This window comes from Orcinus orca, chromosome 11 (genome assembly GCF_937001465.1).
Source record: "Orcinus orca chromosome 11, mOrcOrc1.1, whole genome shotgun sequence".
Classification (NCBI taxonomy): domain Eukaryota; kingdom Metazoa; phylum Chordata; class Mammalia; order Artiodactyla; family Delphinidae; genus Orcinus; species Orcinus orca.
The window spans coordinates 55,674,052-55,694,917 of NC_064569.1; the positions used below are offsets into that span (position 1 = coordinate 55,674,052).

At 39.0% G+C, this 20,866-nt stretch overlaps 1 protein-coding gene and 1 pseudogene across 1 annotated transcript; one reads left to right on the plus strand and one right to left on the minus strand.

Moving 5' to 3' along the window:
- Positions 1-516: 516 nt before the first annotated feature.
- LOC101273907 (cytochrome b-c1 complex subunit Rieske, mitochondrial-like) lies at positions 517-3,077 on the minus strand (annotated as a pseudogene).
- An 8,248-nt stretch (positions 3,078-11,325) lies between these two features.
- On the plus strand, positions 11,326-17,576 carry LYZ (lysozyme). Its single transcript, XM_004281877.4, has 4 exons — positions 11,326-11,536; positions 12,768-12,932; positions 15,256-15,334; positions 16,648-17,576. The coding sequence occupies exons 1-4, from the start codon at positions 11,401-11,403 to the stop codon at positions 16,712-16,714; spliced, it is 447 nt and encodes a 148-aa protein (XP_004281925.1). The 5' UTR covers positions 11,326-11,400; the 3' UTR covers positions 16,715-17,576.
- Positions 17,577-20,866: the final 3,290 nt, after the last annotated feature.

The window sequence follows — 20,866 nt, forward strand, 5'->3', positions numbered from 1 at the left end:
CCTTGACAGTTTTGAGGGGCACTGATGGGGTATTTTGTAGAATGACGCTTAACTGGGATTTGTCTGATGTTTTTCTCATGACTAGGCAAGGATTAGGTGTTTTGGGGAGGGAGACCACAGATACCAGTTTCATCACATGGTATCTAGGATACATACTATCAACATATTACTGTTGATATTAACCTTGATCCACTGGCTGAAGTAGCATTTGTCAGGTTTCTCTGCAGTAAAATTACTCTTTTTGCTCCTTTCCATGCTATATTCTTGGGAAGAAAGTCACTATGCACAGCCCACACTTAAGGAGTGGTTAGTTACACCCCACTTTCTTGAGGGCAGAGTATCTACATAAATTTTTTGGAATACTTTGGCATGGGAGATTTGTCTATTCTCCCTTTCCTTTGTTTTTTTCTTTTTTTTCTCTCCATACACCAGTCTGTAATTTTTGATTAGAATTAACTATCAAAGACACTGCACCTTTGAAGTCTTTGAGCATAACAGTGTTTAACAGTGGCTTTATTAGGTGAATGCTTGAAAGTATTCAACATGAAATTCAATTTACTTCACATGTTTGCAAACACATTATTAGCAATTCTTAAATATTTCAAATCAACTAATTTGAAGTGCAGAAGGCTTGTTCTCAAATAACTCTTCTGAGGTGACACGAAGACTGAAAGAAGCCTATGACTTGAGTCCAGGTCTCTAATCAACAATCACTATATCATCACTGGTGAACTCATATGAGGGAACTTCAAGGTTGAGAGGTGCAGACCCCTTCCTGATCCTGCCAGATGCATCATAGTGTGACCCACGGCAAGGGCAATAATAACCACCAAAATCTCCTGCATTTGCAATGGGTACACAACCAAGATGAGTGCAAACACCTATCAAGACAAACCATTCAGGTTTCTTTACTCGTTCTAAATCATGCTGTGAGTCCCTCAACTGAAGTCCTTCAACTGCAGCTTTCTGGTCAGTTTCCTTCTTGGTTCTGTGGCGCACAAACACGGGTTGGCCTCTCCATTTGAAAGCCATGTTCTTGCCCTCTGGAATATCGGGTAACTTGATTCCGTTTTTGGACATGGCCAGCACATCAGCAGAAGCACTCATGCTGGAAACGAACTGAGAAACGACATTCTTGGCAGCATACGCGACACCCACGGTAGTTGTTGCAGTTACCAAATAGGAGAAACCTTTTGTAGCCTCACTGCTCTCTTTTGAAGACTTTGTACTATCTAACACTTGAGCACGACGATAGAGAAGTCAGGCACTTTGACGTTCGTATGGGAATAACGAACAGAAGCAGGGACATTGAGGCCCACGGAGGCGACAAAAAGCTGGCCTGCGTGGCCTGACCACTCGGCGACTCCCAGCACAGGAAGGACTGCTTCACGTCCAGCACTGGCGACTCCGAGGTGGCGGGCACCGTGGCCTGCACTAGTGGCCGACAGGACGGGCGCAAAAGGGCCCTGAGCGGGTGGCGACCAACAACATGGTGACAGCAGCTCCCTCCCTTTCCTTTGTTTTTAAAATTGTTTTACCTCCATCTGAAATGATGAAATAACAAAACACTCCCAGAATTTCCATGGCTAAACACACGATTTACTTCTTGTTCATGCCACAATCATCTATCATAGTTCAGCAAGTGGTTCTGTTCCACACAGTCACTCAGGCACCTGGGCTGACAGAGGTCTTACCAACAGGTAGCTAAACCTTCTGGCACATACAACTTCACCAGCTGCCAAGGCAGATAGAAAAGTACTGGAGTGTTTTGCACTAGCACTTAAATGTTACAGTTTAGAAGTGACTCATTATTTCTACCCATAGCTCATTGGCCGGAATTAGTTACATAGCTCTTCCTAAATTCAAGGGAGTAGGGGAGTATAATCCTCCCCTCTGCCTGGAAGGAAGAGAACCAGACATGGGAAGTTCCTATCACAAGTCTCCTACCCCAATTGCCCACCAAACAAAATCCTATTCTCCCTCCAACTCTCATCCAGCTGAAATGCTGTGAAGCCTTCACTGTCTCTTCCCCACTGACTTCAGGTCCCCTCTGTGCTCCATCAGCCCTCTGTGCAGACCAACAATAAAGCAACTATATATTGGATTGTAATTGTTGGTTTGCATGTCCTGTAGAGGAAAACAGTCATGCCTTTTCACCTTGGTATCCTCAGCATTAACATGGTGCCTCTAACATAGAAAGTATTCAATCAATCAACTTTTATTATTTATTGAATTAGTTAATAGACAAATTCCTAAACTTACAACCAAATGTACACAGAACCTTCTTCCATAATACAATTATTCATGTATAATTTCTTGACAATTGAAGTAGAAATTTTTTTCCCTTACTATAGTGAAGCGTTGAATAATACCTTCAAAAATTTTTACATATATTGGCATGAGGAATCCTGTGTCTCAAACATATTGTCTTATTTCTAATTTATTCCAGAGGCCTGAGTTAACTCTTTATAAAAAAATGATTCTTTCTTTAAAATTCTAGGTTACCTTTTTGTAATTGTTTTCTCATGTTGGAGAAGCACATCCTTATGTAGTTTGTAGTTGTTTTTTATTTGTAAGTTTGTATTATTTCCTTGCATCATTTGTAATGTCAAAACACTGTGGGTTTTTTTTTGTTTTTGTGTGTTTTTTTTTTTTTTAAACACTGTTTTAACACAGGTAGTCAAGAGAGAAGAATAACACCTTAATTGAAGGTGGAATGCATTTTTTATACAGGGAATTTACCAGTTTTGTTGAATGTCTACACATGAGTGTGCTTCTTTCTGAGATGGCAGAGGAGAAATCTTAAAGGAGCATAAGTCCTCAAAGAGCTCATCATGATGAATATGAGGACAATATGACAGCAAACCACAGAAGAGACAATAAAGCCATAGATTACATGTGATTGACATATGTGTGTTATAAACTCTGAGTCCTCTGAGTTCAGGGTTGGCATGCTCTGGATGCAAAGTAGGTTGGAGGGGAGAAAAACTGGACATAAGGGGACTACTTAGAAAGCCATGTCAGTAGTCCTGTCACAAAATTCAGATCTAAACTAGATTTCACATACCAGAGTACATTGAGCATATTTGACTTGCAGTGAATTGAATTTCTTACATGAGGAAGATATTTTAAGTGTAGTTTTTCTGTATTTAGGTTTATTTTATTCCCATTATTTTTCACAAAAATTAGTAGTCATGTGTGTATGTATATCTATAAACTTTTCCATTTTAGAAGATAGTATTCTTATGAGGAAACTGAAAATTATCTTAAGTTCCTAGATGTTAAAACATCCATTCATTTTTTTTTTAGCAGGTTAGAGTTTACCATTCTATATTTGTATAGTATTTCTAATTTACTAAGTTACTCTTTAATTGAAAATCATTATGAATCGGCAGTCAAAGAAACTATTTTCCAAAATAAATGTGTAAGGCACTGATAACTAGCCCTCATCATCTTTGGGTCAGGTCATTGTGAGACCTGTGTGTAAATGGTGCTATGTTTGTGAGTTCAGTTCCTTTCTGACTGAGTTGGAAATAGACCACTCCTATGCCAGCAAACCAGCCACTTCACAGAGGTATGATATTGACCTGAGAGATGGGGGATTGAGATGGGGGATTGGGGTGAGAAAATGTGTGGCTGCATCTTAAACAACTTAGAGTGATGTCAAAGGAAGAACAGCACCATCTTCAATTAAATGTGTACATATAAATTGTTGTTAATAAGAAGTTAAGCATATTATCTTATTTACTTGCTAAGGGTAGCAATAAAATGTTTGTTTGTCGAGAGGGGGGAAAATACAACCCAAATACATGACCTTATTCCCCTATTTACAACAATTTCTTCTCTCCTCCCCCAACATTTTGTGATGTTACCAGAGCTAATGTACGGATTGAAATCATTGTTTTCTAGTTCAATGAAAGAAGTTTAATGATTATGCAGTTGCACTGGCACAAATAAAAAGATCAAACAAACCTGAAACCCAAAAGTCATACTTAATAGAGAAATGAAATCAGAATACTCTTCTGGAAAGAGGAAACTAAAGTGGGAGCATTTTCATCTCTTTGTAAACAAGACTGTTTTAACACATGTTTGAAAAGTCAGTTACCTATTTCATTATAATTTCTCAATGATGAATGCCCAATTGTTGTGTAAACTGAGAAAGGATTTTGTAACCTGACCGATTGTGGGAAGGGAAATATTTGTTCATAATGTGAAAAGGGGCAGGGAAAAAAAAAAGGAGGAAGTGAAGTGAGATCCAGCCTAAATTCTGATTGCATAATGATAACAGAAGTAATAGTACAAAGGAAGTATTCACAAAGAAATCAAAAGCTTGCCACAATTATCAGTTGTTCACATATCAAGAATATTGATTTTTAAATAGTCTCTTAACTGTTCCATGGCATTGCCTGGTGTTAGATCAACCTCTTAGAGAAAAATCACACTTTTAAAATAAATACATAAAATGGGTTTGCACAACTATATCGGGAGCTAAAATCAGACAAGAAGTAGACAAAGGAGTTATAGTGTGTCAAAGGGTGAGAATTGGGTCGCGGTAGAATTTCTTCCCATTCACTTCAACTTTTACAAGGTAATGTGGTAAACTGAAAAGGTCATGGAACTGACCTGAATCCAAATCCCAGCTCTTCCACTCACTAGCTATATGTCTTTGGGCAAGAGACTTTTCTTCTCTGGGACATATATTTTTTCATCTGTAAAATAGATATAATACCTATCTTTAAGACCCCTGTAAGAATTATAAGTAATGTTTATTAAGTGGTTAACACTTCATAAGCATTTGATAAACAAAAGCTAGTATTATTTACCTTTCCTTTTCCCCTGTATCTCGAACTCGTCTGGATAATCTCTAATCCTGATTATTCAAACCTCCTAAATATCTCTGAAACACTCCCAGTTCTCTGTTACCCACCCCCACCTTTGTCTGCCATCTGGACTCCTTGCCAGTTTTCTAGCAGCAATCCCTGAATCCAATCTAGAGTGTTTTGTTTCGTTAAGATTTTGATCCAGTTACTCTCCAGTTTAATACTCATGAATAGTTTCCCATTGTCTTTGGGATTAAGCGCTAAATCTCACAGTTTTGGGGATTAAGCTTCCAGGTCTGGTCCTGCTCACCCCTCCAACTTTCTCTTTGCCACCAGATATCCTAACATTTCTTTCGTTGTCTACATAGTACACTGAGGAAACAGCAGGAATGAAGACAGAGAAGAGAGTGAGTACGTGGCAAGTATCAGGAATGGTAAAATCTCCTCTATGACTAGCAGTAAAGTACATGGCAGATTACTAGGCTAGTAGTATTTTTTAGGCTTAATGATCAATTGATGGGTCAGTAACTTGTGGCTCTGTGCTAGAGCACAGTAACTAGAGACTCTTACAGCACAGTATTGCTACCATAGTAGAAATAATTTCTCTTGTGTATGTTAAATAGTATTATTTTTTCTTGTTATGAACCAATTACCTGACTCAAAACACAAAAACAGCAAGACCATAGAGAAAATTAAGTACAAAAGTTAGATGATTTCTGGAGTTTGGATGGTGTCAGGGAACACAGGAAATTATCTTGTTTGATCTATTTTGCAAAGAGTGGGAACTTAAATTACAGGGATATCGAGAGCTAAAAGAAGAGAAAATGGTCACTAATCCTTGAGGAAAAAAATACAGTGGTCTGATTAGGCAAACCCAAACCATTTACCATTTTTCAATGACCCATATACCTGAGGGGCCAACAAAATGCCACCTTTGGATTGGGGTCAAGCACTGCTCCTAAGTCAGGGAGTGTCCCCACAGGGAGCCACTCTGACCTGTGGCCAGGCTGCTGGACTTGCTGGGAGCAGCTGTGTGCTGGTCCTGTTTCACAAGGCTGTTACATGCCACATTAGTTGAAGAAGAATTTACTCCACCTTAACCTTTCAACATGTGGGCTCCCCCAGAGAGCCCTGCGGTGTTCCCCGCCACAGCCCTCCCAACTGCCCCACCCCTCCAAATTCTCCTAGCAGCCATGCTGCCACAGCAGAGATGAGACTAGGTCCTCTGCACCCCTGAGCCAAACTGCACAAGGACGGCATCAGCTGGAGAATGCAGTGAGTGCAGCTGCCCTGACCGTGGTCTTCCAGGGTCCATAATGGCTTCAAGAAAACGACACTGCTTCACTAACAAGTGATTATTTATACCTTTTGACAAAACTCATGCCAATGCCTCTTTTCATTAATACAGACAATTTTGATTTATCAGTGTCAGTACAAACACTGCACAAACACTCACAGATGAGTATAATTTGATGGTATAATTTGGTTGTATTTCTATTCTTAAGTTTTTTGGTTTCCTTGGAGTTAATAATTGCCTTACTTTTCTGTTTGCTTAGTTTTCCATGTATTTATTCATGTATTAATTCATTACCCAAAGTCTCAGCCAGAGTTGTCAAACTCCCTTCAATAGGTTCAGATATTCCAGGCCATCTCTTCTGGTTTTCCCTAGGGAGTCCACAGGGACACTTCTCCCTTCATCTCTATAATTTCCCTTCTCCTCTTTCCTGTATTAGAACCCTGTTTCCTAGAACCCACATCTTCTATCTTATTTGCTCCTTTTACTTTTTATTTATTTTTTGGCAGCACTGCACAGCTTGTGGGATCTTAGTTCCCCAACCAGGGATTGAACCCGGGCCCCGACAATGAATGCACCAAGTCCTAAGCACTGGATTGCCAGGGAATTCCCAAGAATACATCATTTTGCAATTTCTAGAGACATATGCCTTTTTATAGTACAATTTTTTTAAAGTGGCAAAAAGAACATGTTATTAGCAGACCCAAATATCTTTAGTTTCTCTGTAATAAGAAGTCAAAAGCAGATAACCTTAACCTATGTTTGGCAATTAAAGTTTCAGTATTTTCTCTTATTTGGAAATTATCTAGATATTCAATGAATATCCATCATATACAGTTAGGGTTACGAATAGATTTTGGAAACTATTTTTAAGCAGACATATTTTATAGAACATAATGATTGTTGCAAAATTCATTTACAAACTTTTCTCCCACTTACATCCATTTAATTCATGTGTTCTTAACAATTATTCTTGAGTTGCCATGAAAATTTCATGAGATATGAAAAGTTAACCATCATTTTAAGTTATTTTTGTTGTTGACAAACTAGGCAAGTAGCAAAAATCACAGAAGCAAAGACCCCAAACATTTAAACATGGCTTTTTTTCCCCTACCACGTTGACATACATGAAGAAAATCGTTTTTGTTGTAACTTTATTTCCTTAGGCTAAATTTATGATTTTATAATCTCAGGCATCTAGTAGAGATAACATAAACTTATTTGACTAGTCTTAATTTATATAAGTGCCTGTATTTTCTTTAAGCCAATTAAATAGAGCTCTTTCACAAGTTTTTAGGAATACTATCCAGAGGGAAAAAAATCTCACATATACATAACATACATATATAGATATATATAGACACATAGACAGATGCAAACAGAGATCTTATAGATTTCATTTAAAAATTTTAGCCACATATCAGGTACAGTAGTACAAAACTCACTAGCTTATAAAAGAATAGTTGGGGGCTTCCCTGGTGGCACAGTGGTTGAGAGTCCGCCTGCCGATGCAGGGGACACGGGCTCGTGCCCCGGTCCGGGAAGATCCCACATGCCACGGAGCAGCTGGGCCCATGAGCCACGGCCGCTGAGCCTGCGCGTCCGGAGCCTGTGCTCCGCAACAGTGAGAGGCCCGCATACCGCAAAAGAAAAGAATAGTTGGATCTAAATGGTGTTTCTGGCAGATTGAACAAGTTAAGTTTACCTGCTCAGATGGCTGAAGCTTTTACCAATATTTGTGGAAAAGACTTTTAAGAATTTTACTTTTCTTTAATACATGATCTTATGGAGGCTGTGGACAAAATTTGGGGCAAGGGAGCTTATCGAAATATAAAACAGCAGTTTCTTTTTAAAACTCTCTCTCTCTTTTTTTTTCCAGTCCCATGGTTGCTTTAGCCAACAATTATCTTTATTTTTTTATTTTTAATAAATGCATTTATTTATTTATTTTTGGCTGCATTGGGTCTTTGTTGCTGTGCACGGGCTTTCTCTAGTTGCAGCTAGCAGGGGCTACTCTTCGTTGAGGTGCGCGGGCTTCTCATTGTGGTGGCTTCTCTTGTTGCGGAGCATGGCCTCTAGGCTTTTGTAGTTGTGGCACGTGGGCTCAGTAGTTGTGGCTCACGGGCTCTAGACCGCAGGCTCAGTAGTTGTGACGCACAGCCTTAGTTGCTCGTGGCATGTGGGATCTTCCCAGACCAGGGCTCAAACCTTTGTCCCTTGCATTGGCAGGTGGATTCTTAACCATTGTCCCACCAGGGAAGTTCCAACAATTATCTCTTTGGATGCTTACATTTCAAAGATATAGTAAGATCAATATTTCCAACGGACTGAGAAAGGATTGTAGGTTTTATCTAAGAAGGAACTCGGGCATATTTGCCTACTATCAGAAATCTAGGATAATTACTGTAATGTTTCTCTTTTGTTTAACAATAAGATAGGATAGTTCAGTGATTTTTTTTTTTTTTTTTTTTTTTGTAGTGCCGGCCCAAGATACGGGGAAGGTCTGGACCTGGTGGGGTCTGCTTACAGAGTAAGGGACAATAAATCAACTCTTCCTGTGTATTTTCTGAACCTTCAAAGCTATTTCCTGGCTATCAATATTTACGTAAGTTGTACACCTGCTTGAGTGCCGCCTGCACTTCTTGACGTTTGTTCTCTGATCTTCCCCTCCTAATCTTGTTAAGGAAGTGTTTTGTTTTTTCTCACACTAGCCAAGGTATTCCTCTGTATCTCTCTTCTTTCTTCCTTCCTTCCTTCCTTCCTTTCTTTCTTTCTTTCTTTCTTTCTTCCTTCCTTCCTTCCTTCCTTCCTTCCTTCTCTCCTTCCTTCCTTCCTTCCCTCCTTCCTTCCTTCCTTCAATCTGATCTTCCCATAGGTACCAGTAGGACATCTGTTTAAGATGAGGGCTCTCTTAAAAATCCTTTCAGATGTAAAAGTCCAAATCTTTAATATACCTATTTCAACTGTGACTCCAAACCGGTAAATCTTTTTTTTTTTTTTTTTTTTTTTTTTTGCGGTACGCGGGCCTCTCACTGTTGTGGCCTCTCCCGTTGTGGAGCACAGGCTCCGGACGTGTAGGCTCAGCGGCCATGGCTCACGGGCCCAGCCGCTCCGTGGCATGTGGGATCCTCCCGGACCAGGGCACGAACCCGTGTCCCCTGCATCGGCAGGCGGACTCTCAACCACTGCGCCACCAGGGAAGCCCTCTTTTATGTCTTAAAACCAATTTCAAGGCTTAACCATGGACACAAAATGTGTCCCCTAAGAAATGTAACCCTCTCAAGATGCAGAGCCACTCCAGAGGTAGCCTAAGAAAGCAAAGACCTTCATTGTCACAGGTGTCAGAGAAACATCTATCTCCCACAAAGTGAGACACCTGAAATCACTGACCTACTTATCTGTGTTACCAGAAAGGGGATACTGGGATGAGAATTTTTCCCTCACAAACAAGGCAATGAAGGTAGAGACGATAAAGGCCCCTTATGGACTGAGACCCTTTATTAAGACAAACTCCCCTGAGAGCCAGCATGGTTCGACAAAGAGAATGTTGCCTGTCACTTCATGTCTTAGGCTCTTAGCTGGCTGACTAGCTGCTGATGCAAGCCTGACAGACAGTCTGCACCCCCAAAGTGGCAGAAACCAGAGGGAATATTCTCACCGGTTACAAAGCCAAGTTCTCAGTACATAAAATGAGACAAAAGGAGATTCTCATCTTACGGTTTTTCATCCTTATGACAAATGACACAAAAGACAGAGACACAGGAAAACATGACTCTTTCTGGGGGGCTAAGAATCAATACCCATATGTGTTGATTACCAACAACAAAATCACAAAAGTCACGGTTCAAGATCTATCTTCACAAATGTTTTTCTCATGCCACTGTGCATTTGGAAAGGAAGGGACAAGGAGAAATGTTTATCCTCCTCTCTTGACTGTCCACTACAGACAGAGATCTGGGAGACTGACATGGTAAGAATTCTTACCTTCTGCTGGTCTGTTGTCAGTTATCCCATATCTAAACTACAGTCTCTAGGGAGAGTAGAGTGTTCCAGCCTTTTACTGTCCCATCACCAGAAACTGTACAGGAGGAAAAATTTGTTTCCTTTTACCCTTTTAGGTTTTTGGCTGGGGCTGTGGAACAAAAGACAGATTAACAAGAGAACAAGTTTATTAATATATATATCTCATATATACTTATAAGAAATGCAGGGATGAGTAACTCAAAGAGGTGGCTAGAACTTGGACTTACATATCCTCTTAACCAAAGAACAATATATTTTTAGAGGAGCAACAGGCACTAGGCTTCCAAGGGTGGCAAATTGTGGGACGATCAATATATAAGAAACCAATGGAAGATAATAGCTAGTCAGTAAATGTTGTTTTGTAGAGTCCTCTGGTGCTGTCTTGGGGCTAAGTGTCTAGGGTTGTAGGTGATTAATTTCTGCACAAATTTATGTTCTGCTTTCAAGAAAATAGGGGGAGGACAGAGAACTTTTCTTGGATCTGCTTCTTTTCAATTGCCTTCAGCTCAAAATCATTCTCATGCCAAAGGGCAAGATTTTTTGGTGATATATTCTGGTATTCTTCTGTAGGTTTTGCTATAAAGTTCCCTTGCTTTGTAATGACCCTTTATGTTCTAACATGGAAATGTGAAGTAAGGCATTGTCAGAAAGGAGTTAGGAATGTTGTTGACATGAGGCTTATTTATAATAGTAAACATTGGTTTATAAATTAAGAGTTTACAATAGTAACCAAAGAAGTTAGTATAGGCATCTGGCTGAGCAGCATGGTGTTGTGCTATGTAACTATCAAAACAACAGAGTGTCGTGTTCTTTTGTGGAAATTATATAAAGTAATTTTAAGTGAAAAAGATGAAGACAACATAGTGAAGGCACATAAAACAATTTAATGAAAATGAATATTAATCAAAGATTGGAGCTCATTTGCAGTTACATAAAATGTTCAGTTTTTTTCCTTTATAGTTGCTGAAATTCATGATAAAATAGGAGGAAGTTCCTCTTTTGGCAATAGTGCTAATCCCAATTCTTCTTGAGCAATGTCATTTCATTATTTTCTTGCAGGTCATCCTTAGGACCTCAGAATATCCCTCTTCAAACATAAGGAAGAAAACTTTTAAAGACAGTGGACCAATAAACGGTTCCTGTTTTCCACCTGTCTCAAAGGGTGGAGCTGCCAGACCACTCGGAGAAGAAGGAAGTGAAAAGACGCTAAATACCAGGGCCAGCTCACCCTGGCCAGCCTGGAGGTCTGGCTTCTCAGTCAGCATGAAGGCTGTCCTTATTCTGGGGCTTCTCCTCCTTTCTGTCGCTGTCCAGGGCAAGACCTTTGAGAGGTGTGAGCTTGCCAGAACTCTGAAAAGACTTGGATTGGATGGCTATAGGGGAGTCAGCCTGGCAAACTGTAAGTTAACTCTTCTTCATCCGTCCAAATAGTTAGCCAGGTGTGGAACAGATACTCATAGAGGATGAAGAATAAGAAAGGGACTTTGAGTGAATGGACCTTTTTATTCCTTTGATGGTTTGTACACTTAAAATGGTTAAGAACATCAACTTGTTCCTTTAGAATCAGATGTACCAGGTGAAGGATTGAGGCATGGGAGGACCAAATTCTGTACCATTTTTAGCATGCCAGGACCCATTGTACGCTTCTAGTGCCACTAAATTTGCCCGCTGGCACATGTAAGCTGACTCAAAGATTCATTTGTGCACCGAGGATATGTCTATCAAGCCCTTGGTGTTGGACTCCAGCCATTTCCAATTTGGAACTTGGGTTCTGCAAGCCTGAGTAATGTAGTATTTTTTTCATTTTTAATCCCCCTACCATGATGTTGGGTTTTTAACAGCAAAGTTTTTAAAAAATTACATTGAATTCTTAAAACAGGGACAGTAGGAACCTATTTCCCCTCAGTCAATATCTATATAAGGATTCCTGAAATGCAGCATGAAATGACATTTTATTCTTACTCTAGTTGATTATTTTTCATTTTCTTCCACAGAATTCAAGATGTGCCCTAAGTAAAAGTTACTTTATATTTTAGTCCATATCTGCCAATGTAATCACTGAATTTTTCAGATTGAATTCAGACATTTCCCCTCCATAACTATTTTTGAATGAACGAGCAAATGGCTAGATGGGTGGATGGATGACACAGTCTTTCCTATTCTATGACTCCTGTTGTCTGGATTCTAATTTGATATCCAAATTCATCTTTAGGTATCATAAGAAATTTTCTTTCTCCCAGAAAATCCTTATTTTTCCTAATAAAAAGCATTAGCATATGCATCTGCTGCTAATTACCAAACCCACTCAACATCTCTGTTGATTTTCCTATTCTAGGCTGAATCTTACCTGAGGGATGGGAGCAGGGGAAGGGTAATAGCAATGGAAGAAACAGCTATTTTAATATTTTAAAAAATATGTTACCTTGTTTCATTAGTATTACCAAATGATTTGCTAACAAAAGAATTCTAAGGGCCCTTTAACACCAAAGTGTTAAAATATTTTACAAGTGAACTACATCTTTATAAAGTCGTTAGTAAAATAGAATTAGTTAAATAGAACTATATAATTATGCTATGAACTATAAATCATATGGTGTTGCTGTTTATTACTTAAAATACGTTTTTTTCAGGGATGTGTTTGGCCAAATGGGAAAGCAATTATAACACACAAGCTACAAACTACAATCCTGGAAGCCGAAGCACTGACTATGGGATATTTCAAATCAATAGCCGCTACTGGTGTAATGATGGCAAAACCCCAAGAGCACATAACGCCTGTGGCATGCCCTGCAGTGGTAAGACAAGATAATGTTGAGTGATGGCACAGGATCCATCTGGTTATACTTACAAGAATAGAGATTCAATACAAATGAAAAGGTCTTGAAGGGTTCATCAGGGACCTAGAAAAACTCCACCTTAACTTCTAGAAACTCTTTATTATTCTCATAATTCCTTAAGGAAGAAATTAAAGAGCTGGTATCATAAAAGTTTGCTGTTTTCTAATATACAAAAGCTTCTGGAATGACATCACTTTATTATAACTGGACTTGTTGATGCTTTGTAAAGAACAATGCCAATTGGACATATGTACACTACCAAATGTAAAATAGATAGCTAGTGGGAAGCAGCCACATAGTACAGGGAGATCAACTTAGTGCTTTGTGACCACCTAGAGGGGTGGGATAGGGAGGGTGGCAGGGAGACGCAAGAGGGAGGGGATATGGGGATATATGTATACGTATAGCTGATTCACTTTGTTATACAGCAGAAACTAACACACCATTGTAAAGCAATTATACTCCAGTAAAGATGTTAAAAAAATAAATAAATAAAATAAAATTTTAAAAAAAGGAGAAAAAAAAGAACAATGCCATTCCTCCTACTTACCTTGTTTGGGGAGGTTTAGGGATAATTTGGTGTGTGGTCATTTTTTTTTTTTAATCTACTCTCCTTTATTGGAAAATGAAAGGATTAGTAGTTAACCAAAGAGGAGGAATATGTGTGGTCCTTTTTAAAAAATTGTTTTTACTTTTTATTTATTATGAAATGTTTTAAATATATGGAAAATTAGAAACATTAGTATATTAGTATAATAAACATCAATATGCTCATCATGTACTTTAACAGTAAAACATTTTGTCATATTTACTTCTTTTATGTATATATTTTATATATATATATATTTTTTTTTTTGCTGAGTGATTTTAAAGTGAATTAGAAACATTATGACATTTCATTTCTAAATTCTTTAGTTTGCATCTCCAAAAAATATAGTTCCTATATAAACATTGTTATTCTAACAAGTTAATTTACGGACTTGTTTAATTGGGGTGAAACAAATATTCTATTCAGTTCCTTTTTTTTTTTTTTAAATTTTATTTATTTATTTATTATTTTTGGCTGTGTTGGGTCTTCGTGTCTGTGCGTGGGCTTTCTCTAGTTGCGGGGAGCGGGGGCCACTCTTCATCGCGGTACGCGGGCCTCTCACTGTCGCAGCCTCTCTTGTTGTGGAGCACAAGCTCCAGACGCGCAGGCTCAGTAGCTGTGGCTCACGGGCCCAGTTGCTCCGCGGCATGCGGGATCTTCCCAGACCAGGGCTCGAACCCGGGTTCCCTGCATGGGCAGGCAGATTCTCAACCACTGCGCCACCAGGGAAGCCCTATTCAGTTCCTTTTAAAAGAGAGAGAACATGTGGAATCTTTAGTACATAAAATACTGGAGAAGTATCACAAAATTGATATTGTTAATTTTTAAATATTAAAAGAGAACATTCGTCTTAGAATATTCTTTTGTATCCAGTTAATTTATTTAAAAAAATATTCTGTATTATATAATAATCTGTGGTCATTGAAAAAACATTCTTACTACCCAGAGATGTATGACCACTGGAAACTTTTGGTATACATATATTCTTTGAGGATATGTATCACTTACATATATGAATGTAAAGCTATGTTATACACATATGTACACACATACAAACATGTAAGCAATGTGTGTTTCAACAAAAATGAAATTGTACTATATTTACTGCTTTACAATTTGCTCTTTATTACACAAAATTATTTTTGTCAACAAATACCAATCTTTATTATTTTTTAAAGATGAATAGAATTCCACTTTATAAATATTCTGTAATTTATCAATCCAACTCTTAATGTTAAGCACTTAGGCTGTTTCCATTTTCCCCTATTATTAATTGCTATGAAACACCTTGTACATACATCTTTGGGTACATCTCGTATTATTTCTTTAGGGTGAATTTCCAATAGTAGAATTGCTGAGCAAAAAAGTGCTAGACCGGTTTCTACTTGTTGGTTTGTTTCTGTTTTGTTTTGTTTTTTACAGTGCCTAGTAAAAAGAGAACCTTCTATCACATTAGTGAATAATTCCAGAGCTTCCAATGACTTTGGTAAATGAGAAACAGAATGGTTTATTTCATGCCAAATGGGATGGAATGAAGAAAGAGTTTTCCCCCCACATTCACAGATACATGGACTCTTAAAAAATAATTTTAGTTGTTCTTTTCTCAGCCTAAGAGAATGAAGCTGGCTGAACCTAAACTTAAAATGAAATTTCTATGAGCATTGTTTCCATTTCTCACCACTTCTTTTTCAGCGTTGCTGAAAGATGACATCACTGATGCTGTAACGTGTGCAAAGAGGGTTGTCAGGGATCCACAAGGCATTAGAGCATGGTATGCTTTTTTTGTCCCTTCCAGTTTTATTGAGATGTAATTGACATACAGCACTGTATAAGTTTAAGGTGTACAGCATAATGATTTGACTTACATACATCATGAAATGATTATCACAATAAGTTTAGTGAACATCCATTATCTCATATGGATACAAAATTAAAGAAATAGAAGAAAAAATTTGTGTGTGTGATGCAAAGTCTCAGGATTTATTCTCTCAACAACTTTCGTATATAACATACAGCAGTGTTAATTATATATATCATGTTGTACATTATATCTTTAGTACTTATCACTGGAAGTTTGTAGTACCTTTGACTGCCTTCATCCAATCCCCTCCCCTCACACCACCCACAACCTCCACCTCTGGTAACCACAAATCCAACCTCTTTTTCTATGAGTTTGTTTGTATGTTCGTTTCTCTGTGTTTGCAGTATAATGGACCTACAACACTATGTTAGTTCCTGTTACAGAGCATGCTATGTGTTAATCATTAAAGGGGAGAGCTGTTTTACCCTACTGTTATGAGAGAAGTGAGGGAATATTTGCAAAGACCAACGTATGCTACTGAGAACTGAAAATTGCAGCTTTAGGTATATATGCTAAACAACGTATCACATAGAAACCATCTATGTTAACTGATTCAGAATCTTATTCTTTTACTCCTCAATTTTTTTTTAGGGGATTTCTAGAGTTTTTTTCTTTTTAAAAAATATTTATTTATTTATTATTTTTGGCTGCATCGGGTCCTCGTGGCAGCTCATGGGCTCTTCGTTGCCGTGCGCGGACTTCTCTCTAGTTTTGGCGCACGGGCTTCAGAGCACATGGGCTCTCTAGCTGTGGTGCTCGGGCTCAGTAGTTGTGCCATGCGGGCTTAGTTGCCCCGCGGCATGCGGGATCTTACTTCCCTGACCAGAGTTCGAACCCGCGTCCCCGGCATTAGAAGGCAGATTCTCAACCACTGTACCACCAGGGAAGTCCCAATTTCTAGAGTTTTTAAGATTTTCCCCACTCTATGAACTCCTTGTCATATCTTGAAATTATTTTTGTAATTAAGTAAATGTGGAATGTACTTTGCAGTTGTGGACTACACGGGACTCAACATTCTTCTTCAGCATTCTGTGCTCTAGTGAAGGCTTGGGGAGAGACAGGAAGTACTTGGTATACATATCTCCATTTAATACTTGGATTGATCTGTAGCCTGTATTTCAGTATTGATAAACTATTTTGTTCTCCCAAAGGATTTGAAGTATGTGTATTACAATGAAGGTATGTTTTAACCTTATTACCATGTGTTTCATCTTTCTCTGCAGGGTGGCATGGAGAAGTCACTGTCAAAACCAAGATCTCAGGACATATGTTCAGGGTTGCAGAGTGTAACTGTGGAGTTTTCTTTCTTCAGCTCATTGTCTCTTTTTCACATTAAGGAAGTAATAGTTGAGCGAAAGGTCATACTACCATTCTTTCAAACAAATAATGTTTTTACAGAAGCAGGAGCATATGGTCTTTCTTCTAAGAGGCTTAATGTTTACCTCATGTGTTTATTGTTTTATATTAGGCCTACAATATTTTTTGGTTTGCTAATAGAACTAATGCTGGTGAATATTTGTCTAAAATCTTAATTATCAAATATATGTCCAGTACATTCAGTTCTTAATCAAAGAAATAACCCAGACTTAATTTTGAATGATATAAGTACTCCCCAATATGCAATAAAAATATAACCAAAGAATATGTTTAAACAAATTGATCTTAGGCAAAATCCCACTTGTGTAGGCATGTGACACCTTCATCTGTTCTGTCATCTCCCAAAACAGTAAAAGATAACCACTCTTTGTTGGGCAATATAAAATTTTAAAAAGAGCAGAGTGCCAAGTGGCTAAAAATAAAAACAGCCTGAATTAAGAATTTTGTTTCCATAAAGTGTGACCTTTGATTTGAATGTTTTCTTAGAAATGTTGCATTTACACAGCTTTAAATATAAACTCACAATTTATATATCAATCTATCTTATCCCTTTTAAAGAACTCATTTATGCGTCTTGCTGGTCATGAAGGAATATAAAGAGGGATTAGATGACCTGTTGCTTTTCCTTAATTTTATTAAGTTAGATTCATGCATTATGACAAATTCAGAGGCAGGTGAGTTTTCAAGTATTGAAATAATTGCTAATTAACCACAGGTGTGAAATTCTGCATGCTGTAAAAAATACAAACATTTTCATTAAAAGATTTGCAATTCATACCTTGTCTCTTTGTTTAGAGCCCTTTAGTATCTCTGAAGAAATACATATGTATATATTTGGAAAAAAATGATCTGACACTTAGTGTTTCCTACATCCTCACCTGTACCGAAACAGCTGGATATTGCTGGAAAAATCCAAAAACATGCTGACAGATGTCACTTTTTTTTTTTTTTTTTTTGGCCGTGCTGCGCGGCTTGTGGGATCTTAGTTCCCTGACCAGGGATTGAACCCGCACGCTCAGCAGTGAAAGTGTGGAGTCTTAACCACTGGACTGTCAGGGAATTCCCCTCACTTTTTCACTGTTGTGGCCTCACCCGTTGCGGAGCACAGGCTCCGGACGCGCAGGCTCAGCGGCCATGGCTCACGGGCCCAGCTGCTCCGCGGCATGTGGGATCTTCCCAGACTGGGGCACGAACCCGTGTCCCCTGCCTCGGCAGGCAGACCCTCAACCACTGCGCCACTAGGGAAGCCCTCCCCTCGCTTTAAATTCATAACCACAAATCTCAAATGGGCCTTCAAGTCTGCCTGGTCATCTTAGTCACTTCTCTGCAATCCTTCTGTGTTGGTGTCCCCACTCTCCAAAATGACTATCACTATTTACTTCTCTCATTTCAAAGTCCCAGCACACACGCCCAGCCACTGGCCTTCCACACTCTCTGCTGTCAGTAGAGGACCTGGCCTCATATTACACTGAGAGAATAGACACAACCTTAGACAAAATTCTCCCCCTCCTCACCACCATTAACAGAGGTCACATCTTTCCCTGGGCCCATCGTCTCTTCCAACCCCTTTATTACTAGGATGAAGGGCCTCTGTTCCTGCCAATGGCAGTGTCTCCACATGCAATCGTCATTGAAGCCCTCTCACTGCTCCAATTTAGGCGGTTTCCTGCATCCTGAGTTTCTCCCTCTTTGCTGGATCACCCCCGTCACTGTACAAACTGCCCTGGTAACCTTCCATCTTACAAAGAACTCTCTGTATTCTCTACATGACCCTCCAACTACAGCATCATTCTCTGCTTCCTTTTACAGCAGCACTTGTGGGATGAGATATATCTATATTTACCAGCTCCACGTCCTCACCTCCCTTTCTCTTTTCAACTCGTCTTCATCTGACTGCTATCCTCACTCAGCTGAAAACTGCTCCAACATGACTCCTTTTATGATGCCTTGGGGCCAGTTCTAGTGATCACTTGTTTTCTGTTCATCTTACTTGATCTCTCAGCAGCATTTGTCATACTTCTAGTTTCTTCCTCAGCTTCTTCTCATTTACATCCTGCCTCATTGATGGCTCCTTCTCAGTCCTTCTTGGCTGGCTGTTTCTCTGCTGTTTGATTTTTAACTGTGGGAGTGCCCCGGGCTCAAGCCTATAACCATTTGATAGACATGTTTTACTTCCTCATTTATTTGTCTCTTCTTGCTGAATTATAACTTTCAAAAGAATAAGAGTTTTTCCCACTTTTTAAAGACATTGACATCATCTCAATCTTTCCCAAAATTTGCAAGTACAGCCTTTTATGTTTTCTGACAGTTTGAGAATACACTGTCAACATGGTGCCCAGTGGCTCTGAATCCTTCTGTGTGTAATTCCTACATAACCTCAAAACATCATCCAAATCAGGAGGTTAACACTGACAAATTAGGACCACCTAATCATCAGATCCTATTCAATTTCATCAACTGCCCCCATAGGTCCTTCTTAATTAAAAGGTATAATTCAGAATCATGTGTTATGTTTGGTTGTTATGTTTTTCAGTTTCCTTCAATCTAGATCACTTCTTCACTTTTTTTCTTGACTTTGCTGACTTTAACCCTTTTGAAGACCACAAACCAGCTATGTTGTAAAATGACCTAAGATTTTTCTGATATTCTCTTGATTAGATTAGGTTATGCATCTTTGGCAGGGATAACACAGAAGTGATTGTGCTTTTCTCGTTGGATCCTTTCAGGTGACATGCAGTTTTTAAATATTCTGTTACTGATGGTGTTCACATTCATCATTTGAATAAGGTGATGTCTGCAAGTCACCTCCACTGTGAAGTATTTGGGAGAGGGTAAGGTACTTTGAGAAATTTTGTTCCTCATCAAAATGTCAATGTACGCATTTACTTATTATATCAGTATGGACCCCTGGCTTCCTACTTTATTCAAATTATAATGAGTCATAATCCATTACTATCATTTATTTTGATGTTCACATTGTCCCTGATTTGGCCACTAGAGCCTCTGCAAGCTAGTTTCTGTGTCATTTTGACATGTCCCCATCATTCTTTGTGCACTTTTTTGTTTTCTGGCATAAGATATTCTAAGGCTCACCTTGTTCTTTTCCTGCTTCAGCCTGGAATCAGCCATTTCTCCAAAGAGCCCTTCTTCCTCATAGTGGATAACGGTATTTAAAAAATAAGCTCTGGGCACTAGAGTGTCATTGTTCCCAGGCCCCATCAATGGCCAGGGCTAGAGGATATGTGTATTGACATAATATTTATCTATTTAAATTGAATTTGTATAATACCTCCAATTCCAATCCCACACCACAAGGTTAATTCTAGTTTTTTCCTTTTTCATGTTGGTAACTCCCTTCTATGACAGTGAGAAACCTGGCACCCATTGTCCTTCATATCCTGAAAACGTATCCTTAGCACATGCATATATTTGATCAATTTGCCTGTATGTAACCAATCTCCCAACACTGCCACACCATGGAATACATGCTCTTCACTCAGGCTTTGATACCCCTCATTGGGCCACCCCTACTTCCACATCTGGACACCTTCTTTACTGTGTTACATGTGTTACTCTGACACACCATGCTGGGCCACTGTCCTTACAGGAAGAAGAGCAGAAATGTTTTACTCTTGTTTACACCCATATTCCAAACACCTAGAACAGTGCCTATAACATGATACGTGCTCAATAAATATCCACTGATTGAATCTCTCCGATTATTTAGTATATTCCCCCATGCTGGGCATTCTGAGATTTTTCTTTTCTTTTTTTAAAACTTAATTTATTTTATTTTATTTATTTTTGGCTATGTTGGGTCTTCGTTGCTGCGTGCGGGCTTTCTCTAGTTGTGGCGAGCGGGGGCTACTCTTCATTGAGGAGCACGGGCTTCTCATTGCAGTGGCTTCTCTTGTTGCGGAGCACAGGCTCTAGGCGTGCGGGCTTCAGTAGTTGTGGTGCATGGGCTCAGTAGTTGTGGCTCGTGGGCTCTAGAGTGCAGGCTCAGTAGTTGTGGCACACGGGCTTGGTTGCTTCGTGGCCTGTGGGATCTTCCCAGACCAGGGC

Excerpts from the sequence above, each read along its gene's own strand:
- LYZ (XM_004281877.4), top strand. The coding sequence starts at position 11,401 with ATGAAGGCTGTCCTTATTCTGGGGCTTCTCCTCCTTTCTGTCGCTGTC. Across the intron at positions 12,933-15,255 it reads CTGTGGCATGCCCTGCAGTG|CGTTGCTGAAAGATGACATC; the intron begins GTAAGACAAGAT and ends CTTCTTTTTCAG. Across the intron at positions 15,335-16,647 it reads CCACAAGGCATTAGAGCATG|GGTGGCATGGAGAAGTCACT; the intron begins GTATGCTTTTTT and ends CTTTCTCTGCAG.